This window comes from Macaca nemestrina, chromosome 14 (genome assembly GCF_043159975.1).
Source record: "Macaca nemestrina isolate mMacNem1 chromosome 14, mMacNem.hap1, whole genome shotgun sequence".
NCBI classification, from domain to species: Eukaryota; Metazoa; Chordata; class Mammalia; order Primates; family Cercopithecidae; genus Macaca; species Macaca nemestrina.
The window spans coordinates 26,230,148-26,249,971 of record NC_092138.1 but is presented as its reverse complement, the minus strand read 5'-3'; the positions used below and the strand labels follow the sequence as shown (position 1 = coordinate 26,249,971).

General features: G+C 40.4%; 1 protein-coding gene across 2 annotated transcripts in view; it reads right to left on the bottom strand.

The window, feature by feature from the left end:
- Positions 1 to 19,824, bottom strand: part of CEMIP2 (cell migration inducing hyaluronidase 2) — an 86,465-nt gene that overhangs the window by 45,131 nt on the left and 21,510 nt on the right. For both annotated transcript variants that reach the window (XM_011770917.3, XM_011770914.2), the window contains exons 3-10: positions 17,889 to 18,029; positions 16,718 to 17,279; positions 11,811 to 11,980; positions 6,458 to 6,646; positions 4,145 to 4,314; positions 2,495 to 2,704; positions 1,832 to 2,037; positions 1,629 to 1,698 (exon numbers count right to left, since the gene is read on the bottom strand). In XM_011770917.3, the coding sequence (XP_011769219.1) occupies positions 1,629 to 1,698; positions 1,832 to 2,037; positions 2,495 to 2,704; positions 4,145 to 4,314; positions 6,458 to 6,646; positions 11,811 to 11,980; positions 16,718 to 17,279; positions 17,889 to 18,029 (1,718 nt within the window). The remainder of the gene's footprint in view (positions 1 to 1,628; positions 1,699 to 1,831; positions 2,038 to 2,494; positions 2,705 to 4,144; positions 4,315 to 6,457; positions 6,647 to 11,810; positions 11,981 to 16,717; positions 17,280 to 17,888; positions 18,030 to 19,824) is intronic.

The window sequence follows — 19,824 nt, the reverse complement described above, 5'->3', positions numbered from 1 at the left end:
ATAACACTAAAACTCTAGGCCGGGTGTGGTGGCTCAAGCCTGTAATCCCAGCACTTTGGGAGGCCGAGACGGGAGGATCACGAGGTCAGGCGATCGAGACCATCCTGGCTAACACGGTGAAACCCCGTCTCTACTAAAAAATACAAAAAACTAGCCGGGCGAGGTGGCGGGCACCTGTAGTCCCAGCTACTCAGGAGGCTGAGGCAGGAGAATGGTGTAAACCCGGGAGGCGGAGCTTGCAGTGAGCTGAGATCTGGCCACTGCACTCCAGCCTGGGCCACAGAGCGAGACTCCGTCTCAAAAAAAAAAAACAACAACAACAACAACAATAACACTAAAACTCTCAATAATAAATACAAATTTCTCCAAACTTATCCAGGGGACATTTCTACTACCCAAAAATATCATTTAGTCTCTTAAAATTTATTCTCATGTGTGTCTTAATTCATCATAATGAGTTTTGCTGCTTTCCCAAGGAAATGAAATTCCCATGTGTATATAAAGCCTTACATTCAACAAAAGGGTGTGCCCCCAACCAGAGTGACAATTGTCATGGTATTCTCCAAAATAATCCATTCTCATAAAGAAAAGCTAAGGTTTTTTGTGGGCTTTGTTGTGTTTTTTTTTTTTTTTTTTTGCGTGTGCGTTTTTGTTGACACGGGGTCTCACTGTTACCTGGGCTGGAGTACAGTGGTGCAATCTTGATTCACAGCAGCCTCCACCTCTTGGGCTCAAGTATCCTCCCACCCCAGCCTCCCAAGTGGCTGGGACAATAGGTACGCACCACTTTACCTGGCTTTGTATCGGGGGTGTATCGCCATGTTGCCCAGGCTGGTCTCGAACTCCTGAGATCAAGCAATCCAACCACCTCGGCCTCCCAAAGTGCTGGGATTACAGGTGTGAGCCACTGCGCCTGACCTAAGCCTATTTTTATCAACACCCTGAAATTGAAATTATCAGTTACTTGGCCACATATGACTTAAATATGAGAAGCCAGAAAGGTTGTACCTAATACACCAAAAATACACTCTGGAAATAACATAACGCTAGTGATTAGTCCACTTCTTTTCCCACTTTGGCATCTCTCTTATTAAACTCATAGATAATAACAGGCACAGGCCAGGCGCAGTGGCTTAACGCCTGTAATCCCAGCACTTTGGGAGGCTGAGGCAGGTGGATCACAAGGTCAGGAGATCGAGACCATCCTGGCTAACAAGGTGAAACCCTGTCTCTACCAAAAATACAGAAAATTAGCCAGGTGTAGTAGTGGGCACCCGTGGTCCTAGCTACTCGGAAGGCTGAGGCAGGAGAATGACATGAACCCGGGAGGCAGAGCTTGCAGTGAGCCGAGATCACGCCACTGCACTCCAGCCTGGGCAACAGACCGAGACTGCATGTCAAAAAAAAAAAAAATTACAAAAAAGATATTATATTAATGGGCACAAATAATTTACGAGAAATAGAATAACCATCTCAGCCATATCCCGCTCTCAGCTAAACAAGTAGTACCAGAAAACAATGTCATGCTTGGGTTACACTAGCACACATGACATTAAATCCAAATAAGCCAGACTATTTATAAACAAGAAAAACATTAAAACATCTGAGGTCACTTTAACATTATTTACCTGTGAGCCTGCAGCTGCATTATTAATCAGATTATTGTTGGGATGAGCAATCCAGAAAGTCGAAACAGCCCTGCAAGGAATTTTCCAAGGTGATTTAAACATTCTTCACAAAAACTCCTGCCCACTCAAAACTTCCCCCAAAACCTCTTCCCCGAAAGTCAAAGGCCTTGACGCATGGGTTTTTCTCTCTGCCAGTTACTCACATACAGTCAGTAGCAGGCACAGGGATGTAATTTCCAAACACTTTATCTCGCATGGTGGTACACATGGAGTTGTTCCTATCAGTGGGCAGGAGAGTGCCCGGCTTGGTGAGGAGTCCCAGATTGTGGAACAAAGTATTCCTCTGTTCAATACCATCTTCCAAAAAGAAACAGTGACCTAGTGTGTCAAATCCAATGGTGTCTTTTATCTGCAGAAATAAAAGTATATTAATGTCATTGGTAACAAGACTGATTGTGATTTAAGTGACAAGCGCTATCCAGTGTAGCATGTTCACTACAAATGGAAAAAGAGGTTTGAACCTTAGCAGAATGGGCAAAGTGAAATGTCAGGCTTAATTTATCTCTGAAGGGGATAATCTACTTGGGTCCTACAGGGGAAAAAAAATAAAAATAAATTGCAAATAAATAAATAAATAAATAATAAAATACAAAATATAAAATTGAATTAAATGTAAAAGAGGATACTCTGGGTGGTTGGAAAGGTATACTTCCTTCAGACGGAAAAATCGTGGAATGCTCAGAAAAGGCAGAATAGAGCAAGGCATGGGGCTAAACAGTTTACTTATATAAAATTGAGAAGACATAAGAATTAAAGAGAGTTAGCTATTTCAATAATACAGGTTGACCTAATGTGAGGCTACTTACTAGCAAGCCATTTGTTCCATGCACAGTGATGCACCTTGAGAAGCTGTGGTGAATAGACAGGCCGTCCACAAATGTTGCGTGTCTGTATCCTCCTTTATAATCCACGTCTCCACACAGGTGAAAATGAACAGGATATCGCCCCATCTGCTGCTGACCCATGCGTTTCAATTCCACATAAGAAAGATGGACTGAAGTAAAATTTTTCATTATCTGTAAGTCAAGGTACTAAAATCAAACTCATACTTTTCAGAATGGGGAACTAGCAAAAAATGTTGTTTTAGCAGAAAACATCCAAAGGAGAATACTTATTAAAACATTTGATTTTCTTTTGCATCCTGTTTTCCCAGATTGCCAGTTAATAATTTAGCAAATGCTTGTTTACATAAGCAAATGCTTTAAAGAGCCATAAAAATAGCCTCCAATTAGGAATAAAGGCAAATGTAATCAGGAAAGATGCAATAATGATCTCTGCTAAGTGTTTTGATTTGTTCAAATATTTTGGGCATTCCCAGTCTCATCTTGTTCTTTCACTTCTATAACCTCCATTGGAGTCTGATAAATAGTTATTTATTTCTAGATTCTCCCCAGTGTTTTAGTTAGCGCATAAGATGGTTGACTTAAGTTATTTTTAAAAGTTCTTCTGTGATCCAAAGTTTGAGCACTCTCAATATTTTTAAACACTAGATTTTCAATCATATTACTAAAAACAAGCGAATAGTACTGATCAACATTTCAGAAATCCTTGTAACAGGCGGGGTACGGTGGCTCACACCTAGCACTTTGGGGGGCCAAGGTGGGCAAATTGCTTGAGCCCAGGAGTTCAATACCATACCAGACTGGGCAACATGGCAAAACCTTGTCTCAAAAAAAAAAAAAAAAAATTCCAAAAAGTAGCCAGGCGCAGTGGTGTACACCTGTAGTCCCAGCTATTTGGCGGGGCTGAGGTGGGAGGATCACTTGATCCCAGGATATTGAGGCCACAGTCAGTTGTGATCATGCCACTGCACTCTATGCTGGGTAACAGAATGAGACTCTATCTCAAAAAAACAAACAAAAAAAAATTCTCGTAACAGAAATGCTACTACTTACAACCACAGCCTACTGAATGCACAAAAAGTGATTTAAAAACACATGTAGCCAAAATGCAGCCCAGAAGTCCAACAGATTAGTATATATTAATAGAATACTGCCTAGCATACAGTAAGTGCTCAACATTTTTTCAGAACAAACATTTGTATACAAAAAATATTTTTACAGAAACATATTTTGCATGTGCTTGCTAGTATTGCTAACCCTTTGGTAAAACTATGTTTTTTAAAAAACTAATTGATTCTTTCAGAAATCACATGCATGGATACCAAAGAGCCTTTTTTTTTTTTTTTTTTTTTGTCTCTGTAATTGGTTCTTCCCAATATATTGATCTGACTCCTTATGGAACAATTCTTAAATGGTTTAACTAGAGGTCCAGGCCAACTAAATGAAGTCATTACATTCTATTTTAATCATCTAAAACCTCCTCATTGTCATTGAGAAACAAAACATGATTTGCTTTTAATATCCATTTATTTCTCATTCCAAAACTGGACAGTTTCTTCAAACATGTATTTAGCAACCAGGATTTCAAAGAAATAATCAAATCCTTTTGCCTACCATAACGTGTCCCCCAAAGGTATCATAATCAAAAAATTGGCACTGATTTTCTGCATAGCACGATTCCTCCACTTCTCCTTGGATCACAATATTCCGGGTAAGAATTCCAACCTCAGCTCTCATGTCTACACCGTCTATGATCTCACCCATGTGCAGGAACTGAGGGGTTTCTGGTTGATATGGGCAAGGAAAAAAAAGAATGTTAGAACAAAGAAAACATGAAACTCACCTCGAAAAGACATTCTCTTCATTCCATAACCCCAAGATGATCCTGAGAACTTCTCATCTGCTCCCATTCTCTGACACCTCAGAATCAGAATCCCAGCACACGGGGAATTTAAAGATTCAGCACACGGGGAATTTAGTCCAGCCCCCACCCACTGCCTGAACCCTCACTACTAACTGTTCCGCCAATTCTCAAACCCACATACTGACAGAAAGCTGGTTCCTTCCTGAAGCAGCTCAATCCTCCCTTCAACAGCACTAATAATCTGGAATCTGCCTAATGATCCCTAATCTTTCTCTCCAGTTTCTGTCCATACGCTCTTGGACTTCTCCCCTAGGGTGTAAGAACCACCAAATGCATGGTGAGTCCATAAAACACATGGTGTGTAGATATTAATATCAGGGTGTCAAATTGCTTATGCTTTTACTTGGAAGCTAATCTGCAACTGGACATTAACAATAGATAAATTACCATCTTTTCTTTCTCATTTCTTATTTTAATATTAGTATGCATTCTTTTAAATTCTCACATTTACTGGAAGTGTAGAAGCACTTTAATAATGAGCTTTTCACTGATGATCTTATTATATAAACTCAGGAAGGAAAAATACACATAAATCATGGGAGGACAGCTCATGAAGACTCATCATGCAGACTTGTTAACAAGAGTTGGAATTTCCAAAAAAAATTAATGCCAGATGGTATCATAGTTTTGGGGGCTTTTTGTTGTTGGTGGTGTTCTTGTTTTGTTTATGCCCTGTATTATCAAGAAGGAAAAGTACAATGTCGAATGAAGCACAGGGAAAAAGGGCCAAGTGAGCCAATCACTATTTTTTTCCAAAGCAGAAAATTTTTCCTTAATTGTTGAAGCTCTACCTATTACTCTAAATTACTGAAAAACTAAAGAAGCACTTACTGAACAGTTACTGTAAACTCTTTTGTTTTATACCATAAATGTATACTTCAGTTCAAAAGAAAAGCAATAGAATGAGTGAAATGCACCATGAATCCTATAAATGAAGCCATGTACAAAGGGGCTGTGCCTAGTACCAGGCTCAAAATGAGTGCCCGGTAAGTGTCAGGCATTCTTTCAATATGCAACTTACAGTAAGAATTTCTTCATGTAGTTTTTTTTGACGCAGGTTGCTCCGTCGCCCAGGTTGCAGTGAACTGAGATCACGTCACTGCACTGCGTGAACCTCCTGGGTTCAAGCAGTTCTCCTGCCTCAGCCTCCCTAGCAGGTGGGATTACAAGCCTTGTGCCACCATGCCCAGCTAATGTTTTTTGTATTTTTAATAGAGACAGGGTTTCACCATATTGTCCAGGCTAGTCTCAAATGCATAACCACAAGTGAACCACCCGCCTCGGCCTCCCAAAGTGCTGGGATTATAGGCGGGAGCCACTGCTCCCAGCCAGGAAATGTAGTCTTACGAAAATACCTATTTGATTCCATTGTAAGTATTAGTGAGTTTTTTTTTTTTTTTTTTTTTTTTTTTTTTTTTTGGCTAATCAAATAGGCACTTGAAAACCACAGGATTTCTTTTAATTAAGAAAGACTTCTATTTATAAATGGATCTAATTCATCGTTGGGTTTACAATTATCTGACAGTAGAAAATTAATACAGAAGAAAATGGAGGGGAGGCAGCGGGAGGGAGAGCACCAGGAAAAATAGCTGATACATGCTGGGCTGAATACTTAGGTGATGGGTTGGTAGGTGCAGCAAACCACCATGGTACACATTTACCTATGTAATGAACCTACACATTCTGCGTATGTACCCCAGAACTTAAAATAATGGAAAAGACCTTGGAAAATCAATTTCTGTAGTTGACATCTCTTTTTTTTTATACAAAGAAACTGAAGCAATATGTATCATTAGTAGCAAGAATATTGCTCAATAGCTATTTTTATCTAATTTTCCCTGGAATCTAGTGTTCAATGCATTCCACTGCTATGACCTTCAATACTGATGATGGTGATGGTGGTGGTGGTGGTGACAGTAGTGATTGAGAGGAAAAAGGATTCCAGGAATCAAATCTCAAGAAAATAGTGTGTTTCCCAAGAAGTACTCTGAGCAATTTAATACCTTTGACTTTGACCTGAAAATGGCTGCATTCGGAACAGGGAAGAAGAGTGAACTCCTCTGCTTGGTACATGGAATAGTCTGTGCTTGCGACCACAATCTGGTCTCCAGGTTTCCAACTACTAACGTCATCTAGCAAATTTAGCTTCACTCCATCTACAACCTCTACCCGGAAACCTGAAAGAGAAACACCTAAACCAAAAAGAAAAAGAAAGTGATACATTAACAGTATTTTTTTTCTCTCTAAAATCAACCTTCACACTGATTCACAAATCAAAAGTTAACATAACCATGATTCAGCAAATTTTTATGCATGCTACCATGTGTCAGTCACTCTACAGATATAAATAATAAAAATATGAAAATGGAGAGATCTCTGCCCTCAAGGGCAGAGTACCCCATGTACCTCTAGTCATGAAGGAACACAAGATGTCACCTTAGTAAACTATTACTTTATAATTTTGAAGAAGGCTCTAGATCCCCAAATCTCTTGCTATATTTCAACTCAGTGCAACAACTGTTATACTGACCCCAAATCATCCCAATATGTGACAAGTACCCATATTCCAGCAGAAGTTTTCAAGTAGAGGATAAATACCCAGTGCTTCAAGTTGATCCAAGCACAGAAAAATGGATAGGACATTAGCGCACTGACATTAGCACACTAACAATCTTAAGGATAAGATTTTGTGGGCCAGCACTTCAGGAGGCCAAGGCAGGAGGATCACTTGAGCTCAGCAGTTCGAGACCAGCCTGGGCAACATGTGAGACCCCTGTCCCTGCAAAACACATTGGCCGGGCATGGTGATGTGTGCCTATATCCCCAGCTACTTCGGCAGCTGAGGTGGGAGGACTGCTTGAGCCAGGAAGGTTAAGGCTGCAGTGAGCTATGATCGGGCCATTCGTGGGCATTCCAGCCTACGAGACACAGCAAGACCCTGTCTCAAAAATAAGTAAATACATAAAATAACAATTTGTGGATGGGCACAGTGGCTCATGCCTATAATCTCAACACTTTGGGAGGCCGAGGGCAGAGGATCACTTGAGCCCAGGAATTCAAGACTAGCCCGAGCAACAGAGCGAAGCCCCATCTCTACAAAATATTTTTAGAAGTAGCAGGGCGTGGTGGCACACGCTTGTAGTCTCAGCTACTTGGGAGTCTGAGGTGGGAGGATCACTTGAGCACAGGAGTTTGAGGCTGCAGTGAGACATGACTGTGCCATTGCACTCCAGCCTAGGCAACAGAGCAAGATACTCTCTCAAAAAAATAACATAAAAATCTGTCTCAGAAAACCCTTCATGTCTGTGCCTTTGCTCATGCTTTATTCTTCCCCTAAAATGTCTTTCCATTCTTCTTGACCAACCAACATACTGTCCTTTTTATGAAGTTCAGGCGATTCTTTAAGGACTTCCCAAACATCCTTGTTGGAAGCAACCTCTCTGTCTCCAGTATTCTCTCGGTGTACTGCCTGGAATTGTTCATACCTTCCTATTGGGAGAACCGCCCACCTCCTTGGAAGCTGCGTCAGTGAAGGTTGCAGAGTACGTTATTTACGTATGCACGACTCTGTCTTGTTTGTGGTACGTATCCACAGATGTCTACTGAATGGATGAGTATGACCAGTACGATCTGCAATGTGACCTGAGGTCACATGATGGTGCCCCTGTCCAGCTCAGCTCCTTTCCTGGGATGATGTAAATTATGTAATCTAATGACTACTAATTACTGATCTTTCCTAATATCTTCTTTGAAAGTCAAAGTTAGTTCCCAATTAAACAGACAAGAATTGAAAATCTGATCCAGTTTCACAACTTGGCTTCTTTTACATGCTATCCAGTATAGAAACGTTTTCTGCTTCTTAACATTCATGATATAATCTGTCATAAATCAAAAGCTGATTTAATGGAAATGTCTATGAAATGGATGGGAAATGTCTATGAAATGGATGGGAACTACTTCATAACATTGATAAAAAAGGAAAACATGACATTTCAAAAGATAGCTGTTTAATAAATATCTGTACTTCTCTGTCGTCTTTCTAATTAACAGCATACTACTCTGTGGCTACTTTAAGATGCTGACTCTAGGATGGGCATGGTGGCTTATTCCTGTAATCCCAACACTTTAGGAGGCTAGGGCAGGAGGATCACTGAGTCCAGGAGACCAGCCTGGACAACACAGTGAGACTTCATCTCTACAAAAAAAAATTTAAAAATGAGTCAGGTGTGGTGGTGCATGCGTGTACTCCCAGGCTGAGGTGAGAAGGCTGCTTAAGGCCAGGAGGTCAAGGCTACAGTGAATGGTGATTGGACTACTGCACTCCAGCCTAGGAGACAAGAGTGGGAGGGGAGGGGAGGGGAGGGGAGGGGAGGGGAGGGGAGGGAAGGGAAGGGAAGGGAAGGGAAGGGAAGGGAAGGGAAGGGAAGGGAAGGGGGAAAAAGAAAAGAAAGGAAAGGAAAGAAAGAAAAGCCTGTAATCCCACTCTGGGAAGCTGAGGCAGGCAGATCACCTGAGGTCAGGAATTCAAGACCAGCCTGGCCAACATGGTGAAACCCCATCTCTACTAAAAATACAAAATTAGCCAGGTGTGGTGGCACATGCCTGTAGTCCCAGCTACTCAGGAGGCTGAGGCAGGAGAATAGCTTGAACCCCAGCGTGGGTGACAGAGCAAGACTCCGTCTCAAAAAAAAAAAGAAAAGAAAAGAAAAAAAAAAGATGCTAACTCTAAGGGCTGATGATATGAGTGAAAGAACACATTCCCATTGGAGAATCAAAAGTGGGGAAATTCAAGCAAGGAACAACAAATAATTTGTATATTCTTACAGTCTTTAAAAAAAAAAAATTACAGAGACATGGTCCCACTATGTTGCCCAGTCCTAACCTTCAGCGATCCTCCCACTTCAAGCTCCCAAAGCTCTAAGATTATAAGCATGAGCCACCCGGCTCTGCCAACTACCCAGATAAAACTTAACCTGGGCAAGTCTTGGATTCTGTTTTGGTACTCTTGATCTACCCTGCTTTTCTATAGCTATAAAGCACAGAAATAAAGTACCTAACAAATCTAAAATGTTTTCTGAATATGTTTCTCGCATCCAGATACTAAAGCCTGTAGGATTTCATACAAATAATAATATTAATAATAGTAATTCTAAAAACAATAATGATAGCTAATAGTTGTTGAGATCCCACATGCATAATAACCTTTCATCAACACAACTGTGAGAGACAGGAGCTATTACATTTATTAGAGATGAAGAAACCAAAGATCAGGGAGTTTGAATAACAGCTAAATATGGTAGAGCCCCAAATTTAAAGCTAATCTAATTCCAGAGCCCAATTTCTTCCAAAGTCTCCATATTATACTTTCCAAGAATCAAAACAAGCAGGTTAAGAACAAATTTTTAAAAACCTCATGGAGGCAAAAACAATTCCTACCCCAAATTTCACATTTTTGCCAACAAAATAAATTCCCCTAAGAGCAATTAAGAAATATTTTTTCATATAAAATTTCAGTAATGCACCCACGCCTGTAATCCCAGCACTTTGGGAGGCTGAGATCGACAGATCGCTTGAGGTCAGGAGTTGCCAGCCGGGCCAACATGGTGAAATTCTGTCTCTAGTAGAAATACAAAAAAATGAGCCAGATGTGGTGGCACGCACGTGTAATCCCAGCTACTTGGGAGCCTGAGGCAGGAGAATTGCTTGAAACCGGGAGGTAGAGTCTGCAGTGAGTAGAGATCCCACCACTGCACTCCAGCCTGGGTGATAGAACAAGACTCCATCTCAAAAAAAAAAAAAAAAAAAAAATTCAGGAATGCTTTAAAAACAGATGACTAACCGGGTGTGGTTGCTCACACCTGTAATCCCAGTACTTTGGAAAGCCGAGGCGGATGGATCACTAGGTCAGGAGTTCAAGACCAGCCTGGCCAAGATGGTGAAACCCTGTCTCTACTAAAAATACAAAAATTAGCCAGGCGTGGTGGTGGGCACCTGTAATACCAACTATTTAGGAGGCTGAGGCAGAGAACTGCTTGAACCTGGGAGGCGGAGCTTGCAGTGAGCCAAGATCACGCCACTGCACTTTAGACTGGACGACAGAGTGAGACTCCGTCTCCAAAAAAAAAAAAAAAACAGATGACTACTAGACAAATAAATTTTGACTTGAAAGATCACTAAAATTTGTTACTTTCTGTTAGTTTCTTTTTAAAGCCAGAAGGTTAGATGGGGAAGATTTGTATTACTCACTAACACATTTTTTCTTGGCTTTAAAAGAAAATCCTGTTTCAGATTATCTCCTATTAGCACTACTGAATGGGAAACATAAAAAAAAGTTCATTCTCTGATTCCTGAAGAAAATTGTCCACCTCTTCCAGAAAGTAAGAGTCACTGAGAACATGAGACATGAACAGTATCTTACAATAGATAGCTAGAACATACCATCTTTCAGAAATGACTAGTTATCACTAATGTGGAAACGTAAATAACATTTCCTACAAAGGAAACGTTGACTAGAAGTCTGTCAGTAATTATCCTCTGTCTAGAATACCAGCTATTTGGGAGGCTGAGGCAGAGAATTGCTTGAACCTGGGAGGCAGAGGTTGCAGTGAGCCAAGATCACGCCACTGAACTCCAGCTTGGGTGACAGAGTTAGACCCTGTCTCAAAAAAAAAGAGGAAAAAAAAGATGACTGCTTTTTTTTTTAGTGATACTGGAGGCGGTACCACTAAACTCCACTTACAGGACAAAATTCCTGCTAAGAAACACTTCTTACCCACCACCTATGCTTTTTGGCAGAGGCAAAGAAACAGCAGTCATCTTGGAGACAGAAAGCTGGGGCTTGATTCCAGCTTTCTGTCCTCATCCCTAATAGATAATCTCTTCACTCCAAGCCCAGAAGATTGTTTCTAGACTAGAGAATGGTCTATTCTAGTTACAGCACACCCAACTCAGCTTTGTTCTAAAACAAGCTTGTCCAACTCACAGCCCGCGAGCCACATGTGGCCCAGGACAGCTTTGAATGAAGCCCAACACAAATTCATAAACTTTCTTAAAACATTATGATATTTTGTTTTTAGTCCATCAGCCATCATTAGTGTTACTGTATTTTATGTGTGGCCCAAGACAATTCTTTTTCTTCCAATGTGGTCCAGGGAAGCCAAAAGGTTGGAGACCTCTGTTCTAAAAGATTACTGGATTTTGTTCTGAAAGATTTAAGCGCAGTAGGAAAACTGTAAGTTTCAACTAGTTGAGAAATCTAACCAGGTTGATTGTCATTTGAACATAATACTATTCTAAAAAAAAATCTGTCATAATACTTATCAGTGTCTTACAAGAATATAAACTCTACTTGCCTACCTTCGATCCATTCACTATAAGCTGTCACAGAGAACTTCTGGCCATCCACGGTATAAAATTCTCTTTGGGCAAGAGCCTTCCCGCCACTGCTATGATTTTCATAGTTTCTCACAGATTCATTGCAAGAAGTGCTTCCACCATCAATGACACCAACTAAAGCCCAAGCTTGCCTAGAAGGAAAAAGAGCATGTGCATTTGATTACTTGTCATGGTATTCACAAAATCCCTGACAAAGATGTTATTACAGAGTGCCGTGTAATTCTCATATTTTGTTTTTGTCAATCCCTAATGGTTTTTCTATATGAGGTTGTAATTCCAAACCTTGACTGCACCTAGTTTTCCTAGAAGGAAATGCACCTAGTTTTTAAATACTTGTTTGTCCAGCTCTGTAATAGGTGAAAGACCGATGACTACAATTTCAATTAATCATTGACTTACTTCCTCAATACCCATCCATATCACACATAACATTCTGGCCAAAATCCATTTACCTTCTTTTAAAACGATTATCACCTGCTCTCTTTTAAACTATCCATTCTATTAATACAACGTTCTCAAAAATCTAATTGCATAATAGAATTACCTAGGGAGTTTGAAAATATATCAATGCACAGACCCCATCCCAGATAAAGGGAATCATGTTAATTGCAAAAGGTTGGGTCCAGCATTTGTATGTTTGTAATAATTTATTTTTATTTTTTGGAGACAGGGTCTCACTGTTTTTAAAGTTCCCAGGTGACTTGATCGTGCAGTTAAGGCTTGAAAACCACTGAGTTTGGGCAGTGGTTCTCAAACTTCAGTATGCATCAGGATCAACAGGAGAAAGGAAGGGCGTGCTGAATTAGATTGCTGGTCCCACTCTCTCAGTTTCTGAGGTGGAACCAGAGAATTTGTATTTCTAACAGGTTACCAAATTATGTTAATACTGCTGGTCAGGGCACCATACTTTGAAAACCCCTAAATTAGACACCAGAGGTTAGAGTAGTAATCATCAACCTTCAATAGCCTGGGAGTCTTATCCTTCTTCCTGACATAATTGATCTAAGGAGCATCCTTCGTGTCAAGATTTTTTAAAGTCTCCAGTTATGCAGGCAAGGTTGAGAACTGAGTTAGACTTTTTTTTTTGAGATGGAGTTTCGCTCTTGTTGCCCAGGCTGGAGAACAATGGCGCAGTCTTGGCTCACCGCAACCTCCTGCCTTCCGGGTTCAAGCGATTCTCCCACCTCAGCCTCCCCAGTAGCTGGGATTACAGGCATGCGCCACCGTGCCCGGCTAATTTTGTACTTTTAGTAGAGACGGGGTTTCTCCATGTTGGTCAGGCTGGTCTCAAACTCCCCACCTCAGGTGATCAGCCTGCCTCGGCCTCCCGAAGTGCTGATATTAAAGGCGTGAGCCATAGCAGCCAGCAGAGATTTCTTAACATTCCTAAATTAAATCAAAGCTGTAGAATCACTATCCAACAGATGTTAAATTTTATATACTATATGTCTATTTGTTGAAAGCAACGTGTTTGAAAACACCATTATTTCTTTTTTTTTCTTTTTTTTTTTTTTTTTGAGACAGAGTCTCGCTCTTGTTGCCCAGGCTACAGTGCAATGGTGAGATCTCAGCTCACTGCAACCTCCACCTCTGGGGTTCAAGCAATTCTCCTGCCTCAGCCTCCCAAGTAGCTGGGATTACAGGTGCCCACCACCACACAAAGCTAATTTTTGTATTTTTAATTTTTAGTAGAGACAGGGTTTCACCACATTGGCCGGGCTGGTCTCGCACTCCTGACCTCAGGTGATCTGACCTTCTCAGCCTCCTAAAGTGCTTGGATTACAAGCATGAGCCACCGCACCTGGCCTAAAAACACCATTATTTCTGATACTAAATATCTGAGAGACATGCTCAAACTTGTGACCAAAAGCAATCAACACAGAGGGACAATTTTCAAAAACCAGAAAATCTGCTTTAAGACTCCTGGTTTAAAACATGAAAAGAAAAATGTCAACTTCCTACTCTAGAAAAAAAATAACAAATGTAATCTGTGTCTGACAGATGGCTGGATATTCACAGATAAAAGTTAACCAAAGCATGCCTACACCCTTACAAATTCCACAGCCGCCCCTGTATGGATTAGCTACTCTTTGGACAACAATGCTTTGTAGCTTTATTTATCCGCTTGATATAGCAGAAAGAATCAAATAAAGAATGTCTCAATATATTATCTCCTATTTGAGAGAAGAAAAGAGAGGAAGAATATCACAGGCTTCCTTTCTTTGCCAGGACTGCCTCAGCATCTATCAAACAATGTTCTTTCTCTCCTATTGACATTATCTCCAAAACACTCCTACTTCCCTCCTCCACTTGAGGGAAAATTTCAACGCACCAGAACGTTATCTTCAAAGGCCTATGTGTTTATGTACATTGGAGATAACGTCAATGCAATGGAACGCTGGCAAAAGATCACAACTCTAATTCCTCTATGAAATCAAGAGCAATATTTTAAAAGGAATTTAGAAACCAGTAGGGAGAGGAACCTCAGAAAGTCAAAATGGTCACAGCTAACGATCATGCAAACCTAGAAACAACAATAGCATGAAGAAATAGAAGTTGTAATCCTGGTTTTACTGGATAATGAAACAAAGTAGGTCTGTAACTTTGAAAAGATCATGCTTCCACTCCTAGGTTTATATATTATAGAAATATATGCACATGTACATTAAGGGATGGATCAAGGAACATTTAGGGAAGCAATTTTATAACAGGTCCAAACTGGAAAGCCACTCAGATGGCCACCAATAAATAAACTGTGGTATATTCAAACAACAGAAAATAAACAGCAAAGAAAATGAGCCTCGGCCGGGCACACGGCTTATGCCTGTAATCGCAGAAATTTGGGAGGCTGAGATGGGAGGATCACTTGAGGCCAGGAGTTTTAGATCAGCCTGGTTAATAGAGTGAGACCCCATCTCTATTTAATTCAAAAAAAAAAAAAAAAAGAAAGAAAAGAAAATGAGGCAGCACTACATGCAACAATATGAATAGCATTCAATGATGTAACACTGTGCAAAGAAGCCGGACACAAAATATAATATATTGTCAGCTTCCATTTATATAAAGTTGAAAAACAGGCAAACCTAAACTTTAGTATCTCAAAATTCAGAAGCATGGCTTCCTTTGGTGGGGAAGAGAGTGATGAATGCATAGCAGAGGGGAGGAAGGGAACTTCTGGGCTGCTGGCAATGTCCTATTTCTTGACCTGGGTAGTGGCTACACAGGCATCACATTGCGGCAACTCATTAAGCTCTACATTCTTACTTTTTTGTTTGTGTGTCATATTTCAAAAACAAAAAGAAAAAAAAAAAAAAACAAGAAACCCTTTGAGGTTTTGCACATGGAATTCCCTAGGTCTGAAAAAGCTTCCTTCTCCACTGTCTACACAGCACACTCCTGAACTTCCTTCAGGTCTCTTGCCTTTGGGGAGCCTGTACTGATTCACTAGGCCAATTCAGAGTCTGCTTCTATTAATACTGACACTCCCATTACACCCTGTAACTGCAGCATATCTCACTGTAGGATCATCATCTATTTAGGTCTCTGTTTATCCACTAGATTAACCAAGGGCTCTGAGACAGTGTCCTTTCATCTAAGCATCCATGGGTATCCAGCACTTAGCATCTCCTAAATATCCCCTACATGAATAAAAGGTATTTCTAAAATGTTACACACTGTTTTTCTTCACTAATTTTTGTCTTTCTAGCCTGCTCTAGAATTGCTATAGGTAATACCCCATTCCAACAATCTACCATCAAAGGAAAAAAACAGTAACTAGATTATTATGGCATGTGGGTTTTGAGGTCCTCTTACTTTTTCCACCACAGATATTCCCTGACTTTACTAAGAGCATTCAGCAGAATTAAAAGCTTCTATTTTTTAAATGAAATGTTAGGCCGGCTACTTCCCCTAGACTCAGAACTGCATTAGGAAATCATGGTTAATTAGAATATGACACAAGAAGGCTGGGCGCGGTGGTTCACGCCTCTAAAGTCAATGTTTTGGGAGGCTGAGGCGGGAGGGTCACTTGAGCAAAGGAATTTGAGACCAGCCTGGGCAACAAAGTGACACCCCCCACCTACAAAAAGTTTAAAAATGAGACAGGTGTGGCAGCAACTGTTTGTAGTCTCAGCTACTTGGGAGGCTGAGATGGAAGTATCACTGGAGCCCGGGAGGTTGCGGCTGCAGTGAGCTGCGACTGCACCGCTACGCTCCAGCTCAGGCAACAGAGCAAGACCCTGTCTCTCAAAATAAAAATAAAAGGAATAGGGTACGAGAACCATAAATAGCAGAAATGAATTCCACTATCTGGATGAATTTCCTAGCCCTTTAACTTTTTCTTTCCTCATATATGCCAGGGGTCCACAGACCTGTGCCAGTCAAACATGCAGATTCCAATCAGCCTGCAAAGGAGTCAGAAAAAAGAAAGAAAAAGAAAAACAGCATATTCTACCCCCTCAGGCTTTTAAGACAGGTTTAGAACTTAGCATGAAATTCTGCCCTAACCTTTAAACTCATAAGTTGCCTCAATTAGCCTGAGTTTCATATGATCTTCAGAAGGTAATGAAAGGAGGAAGTATCTTCAGAGGCAAATTATCCTTAAACTGCCTGACTGTTTTTCAGTACCACGCTTCTGCTCTCAACTTTTCACAAGCCTGGCACTCCAGTTCACAAAGGGCTTCGTAAACCAAAGCCAAGAAAAACAGCTTTTGTATGCGGTGTCCTATCCTCCAGCCCCATGTCTCAAAGCTACCAGACATGCAGATGGTACAGTGGCCCTTCTGATGCCTGAGTCATGCTGTGGCTGTGGCTTCTTTCCCCACCCTCACTCTCCTCTCACACAGACCCGGGGAAGAAGGTATGCCTACCTGTAGCCCAGTCCTCGGATCAGTTCACTTCCCAACCGTTCCTGGATCATCTGGATGGTTCCTTGTAAGAGGCTTTTAGCGGCTGAATCCCCGACAGCTATGGCAACAATCCGACCTGGATCCTGGAATCTCAGAAACTCCTGAAGCCGCCTGCTCTCATTGTGGTATTCGTGGGTATCAAACCTCTCACTTTCCAAAATTTTGGCCGTGTCTTGGTCAATGACCCTCACATTGAGGCCCCGGGAAAAGTCCTTTTCAAAGGTGTAGGACCCAAAGGGCAAGCCTGAGGAATTCAGGGTCCTTGCCAGCAACGTCCACGATGTCTTCCGTGCCCCGTGTAACTCCAGTGTCCCGCCAGCTTCCACACCAATAAACTTTTTGCCAAATATTGGCATACTTTCACCTTCATCTGACTTGCCATACAAGGTAATTGTCGCTTTGGATTTATAGAGGCATTTTTCCGCTCCAATATGAAGCGCCCCACCATCCTGGATCAGGATGTAATGAGTCCTCAGAGTAATATTTCTGGATCCATCTTTATTGTCCCCAAATACAAGCAGTCCTGCAGGGAATACCAACCTGTAAACCAACTTCTAAAATCATCTTTCTGAGATGCAAGGAAATAGATTTCACCTTAAGGTAAAGTACACTTCCGCAAGTAAGTCAGAAAAAAGAATTCACTAAGGATCTGCTTAGAAAACTAAAGGAAAAAACGAAGAGTTCATATCTTAATATACTCTCAATGCCTATGACTGTAAATTTCAACCCATTCACTTTACAGGTTAAATCATTTCTCTTAAAATTACCTAAGAGCCTACAAATCTGAATCTTATTTTTGTATATGTTTACTCATGTTAACTCTCTCATCACTCTCAGAATTGTGACAAAAATTTAGCTCTGAGCGATCACCTCTCTGGAACTGTTTCCTTGGCTATAAATCAGGGGTCTTGATTTGAGTGATACCTAAGGTCTAAGCTCTTCAATTCTATGGTTATCTCTGGATAAATTCTCTGGTTTTATCTCAGGAACTTTCCAAATATCCCTGGTTGGAGTGACAACCACAAACTAAAGGCTATTCAGCCTAAAAATAGTTTTCTACATAAGGAACATCAAATATCCCCCACATTAAAGAGCAACCTTGCAGTTCCCATAGGCAGGAACCATTACCTACCTCCATCCTCAATGACTATAGAATGCACGGTGGCGTCTGAGGTCAGACGGAGCATATCTCCCTCCTTGATAACAACTTGCTTTGCAGAATCTTGTCCTGGATCCCAGTTCCTGAGACGAGGATTTTGATCTGGGCAATTTTCTATAAACACATTGATATTCCATCCAACCCATTAAAATGCAAGAATAATATAACCAACTCTAAGCTCGACCACTATTTACTGCAGATCTGCAAGAAATGTGCTAACATATGTTGATTTCCTGCCATTAGAATGGAAATCCCACGCCTTCCCACCAGCAGAGAACCATCTTACCCTTTAATTTCTCATCACATTTCCATTTTAAAGTATTACCACAAAACTAAATTGCTAGCATCTAGTTCAGGACAAACTTCACCAAAAAAAAAAAAAAAAAAAAAAAAGTTCCCCTGAATCATCTACTCTGGAAATAAACCAATAGTAAGAGGCAAAATTATACATTCTCCTAGGATTCACACTAGAAAGCTGTTTTAGAAAAGAAAATATGTTCACAACATCCTGGTAAATCAAAAACGAAAATTGCTAAATACATTGATCAGGTCTTCACAATTTCTTTCCTGTACATGGTGAACAATGGAGTAGGTGCTAATAGCACCTCTCTCCAAGACTGAGAAACATCGCTATCTTCAGCCATGTGCACCCTCCCACCAAAATGAAAGAGGCAAGTGGCTAAAGACATAACTTCTCATTTTCAGAGATGAGGAAATTACAGGTTAGAGAAACCAAAGGTTACTTAGCAAGCTCAGTGATATGCAAGTTTCCCCTTTTAGAAAATGAGATTATTTACTTGTAGTGTTCCTTTACTGGAATTAGAACTTGCCTCTTGAATAGGTATTATAATAACAAAAATATAAATGTATTTAATTAAAATAGTCATAGCTATTTAATGCATGAAACCTTTAAGGTCTGCCATAATTTTGAAGAGGGGAGAAAAAAAATCACGCCTTCAATTTTGGTCAACTAATGGCCAAGTATTTGTGGAGCATCAATTTATCTACTCTGTACCAGATATTTTAAAATTTATAAGGCATAGAATCAGCTCACATTTCCTCAGAGTTTATATTCAAGCTTTGGAGGGGAAAAACACCAAGTATGAAATAATGAAATGCTGAACAATATGGTAGTCAGTCGAGGTTCAAAAGACCTCAGGCAAAGGAGGCATGGGGCTGGAGTAACTGAGGCAGCTTCATGACACGAGACCTGGACACCAAAGGATAGGCAGTATTTAAATAAAAGGATCATGAGAACGCTAGTAAGACAAGTATCCCTTGAGATCCAAGTAGTCCATTTGGTTGCTCAGAATTCCAAGGTGCCTGTATTTAAACTGAGCAAAGGTAGGAATAAGCAAGATATGCTTGAAAACCATATGAAGAAATTCCTTTCGTTAAGGTGGAAGGTACATGTTTAGGAATAACATGAGAAAAAGTAGAGAGGTAGGGTGCTGCAGATATTATTCTATACAGAAAAATATGATTCCTCATTTTGAACTTACATAACACTAAGGCAAACATCTTCCTGTTTCTGAGCTCTTAGGTTTCTCTTATTAACCACAGCTAAAATTAGTCTCTCCAGTTATATCCTTGGCAATTATTTCATGGAATTAGTTTTTCTCACAGCAGTATCATAACTGTTGATATTTAATGCTTCTGATAAGTCAATGAGTATTACTATTATGCTAAAAACAATCTTTAAGCTTTTCTTCCCATCAAAGAAACAAAAAAACTCTTAAATTTGTTTTGGCTTAATAATGAGGATTCCTTAAACTTTTCTTCTACCTCCCTTTTCCCATAAAACATCTAGCTGAAATTCTCCATAGTGTTATAACAAGCACTGGACCCAGCTACAAAGAAGGAAATCCAGTCTTTTGAGATCTGGAGCCTATTTCAATGGTTATATAAT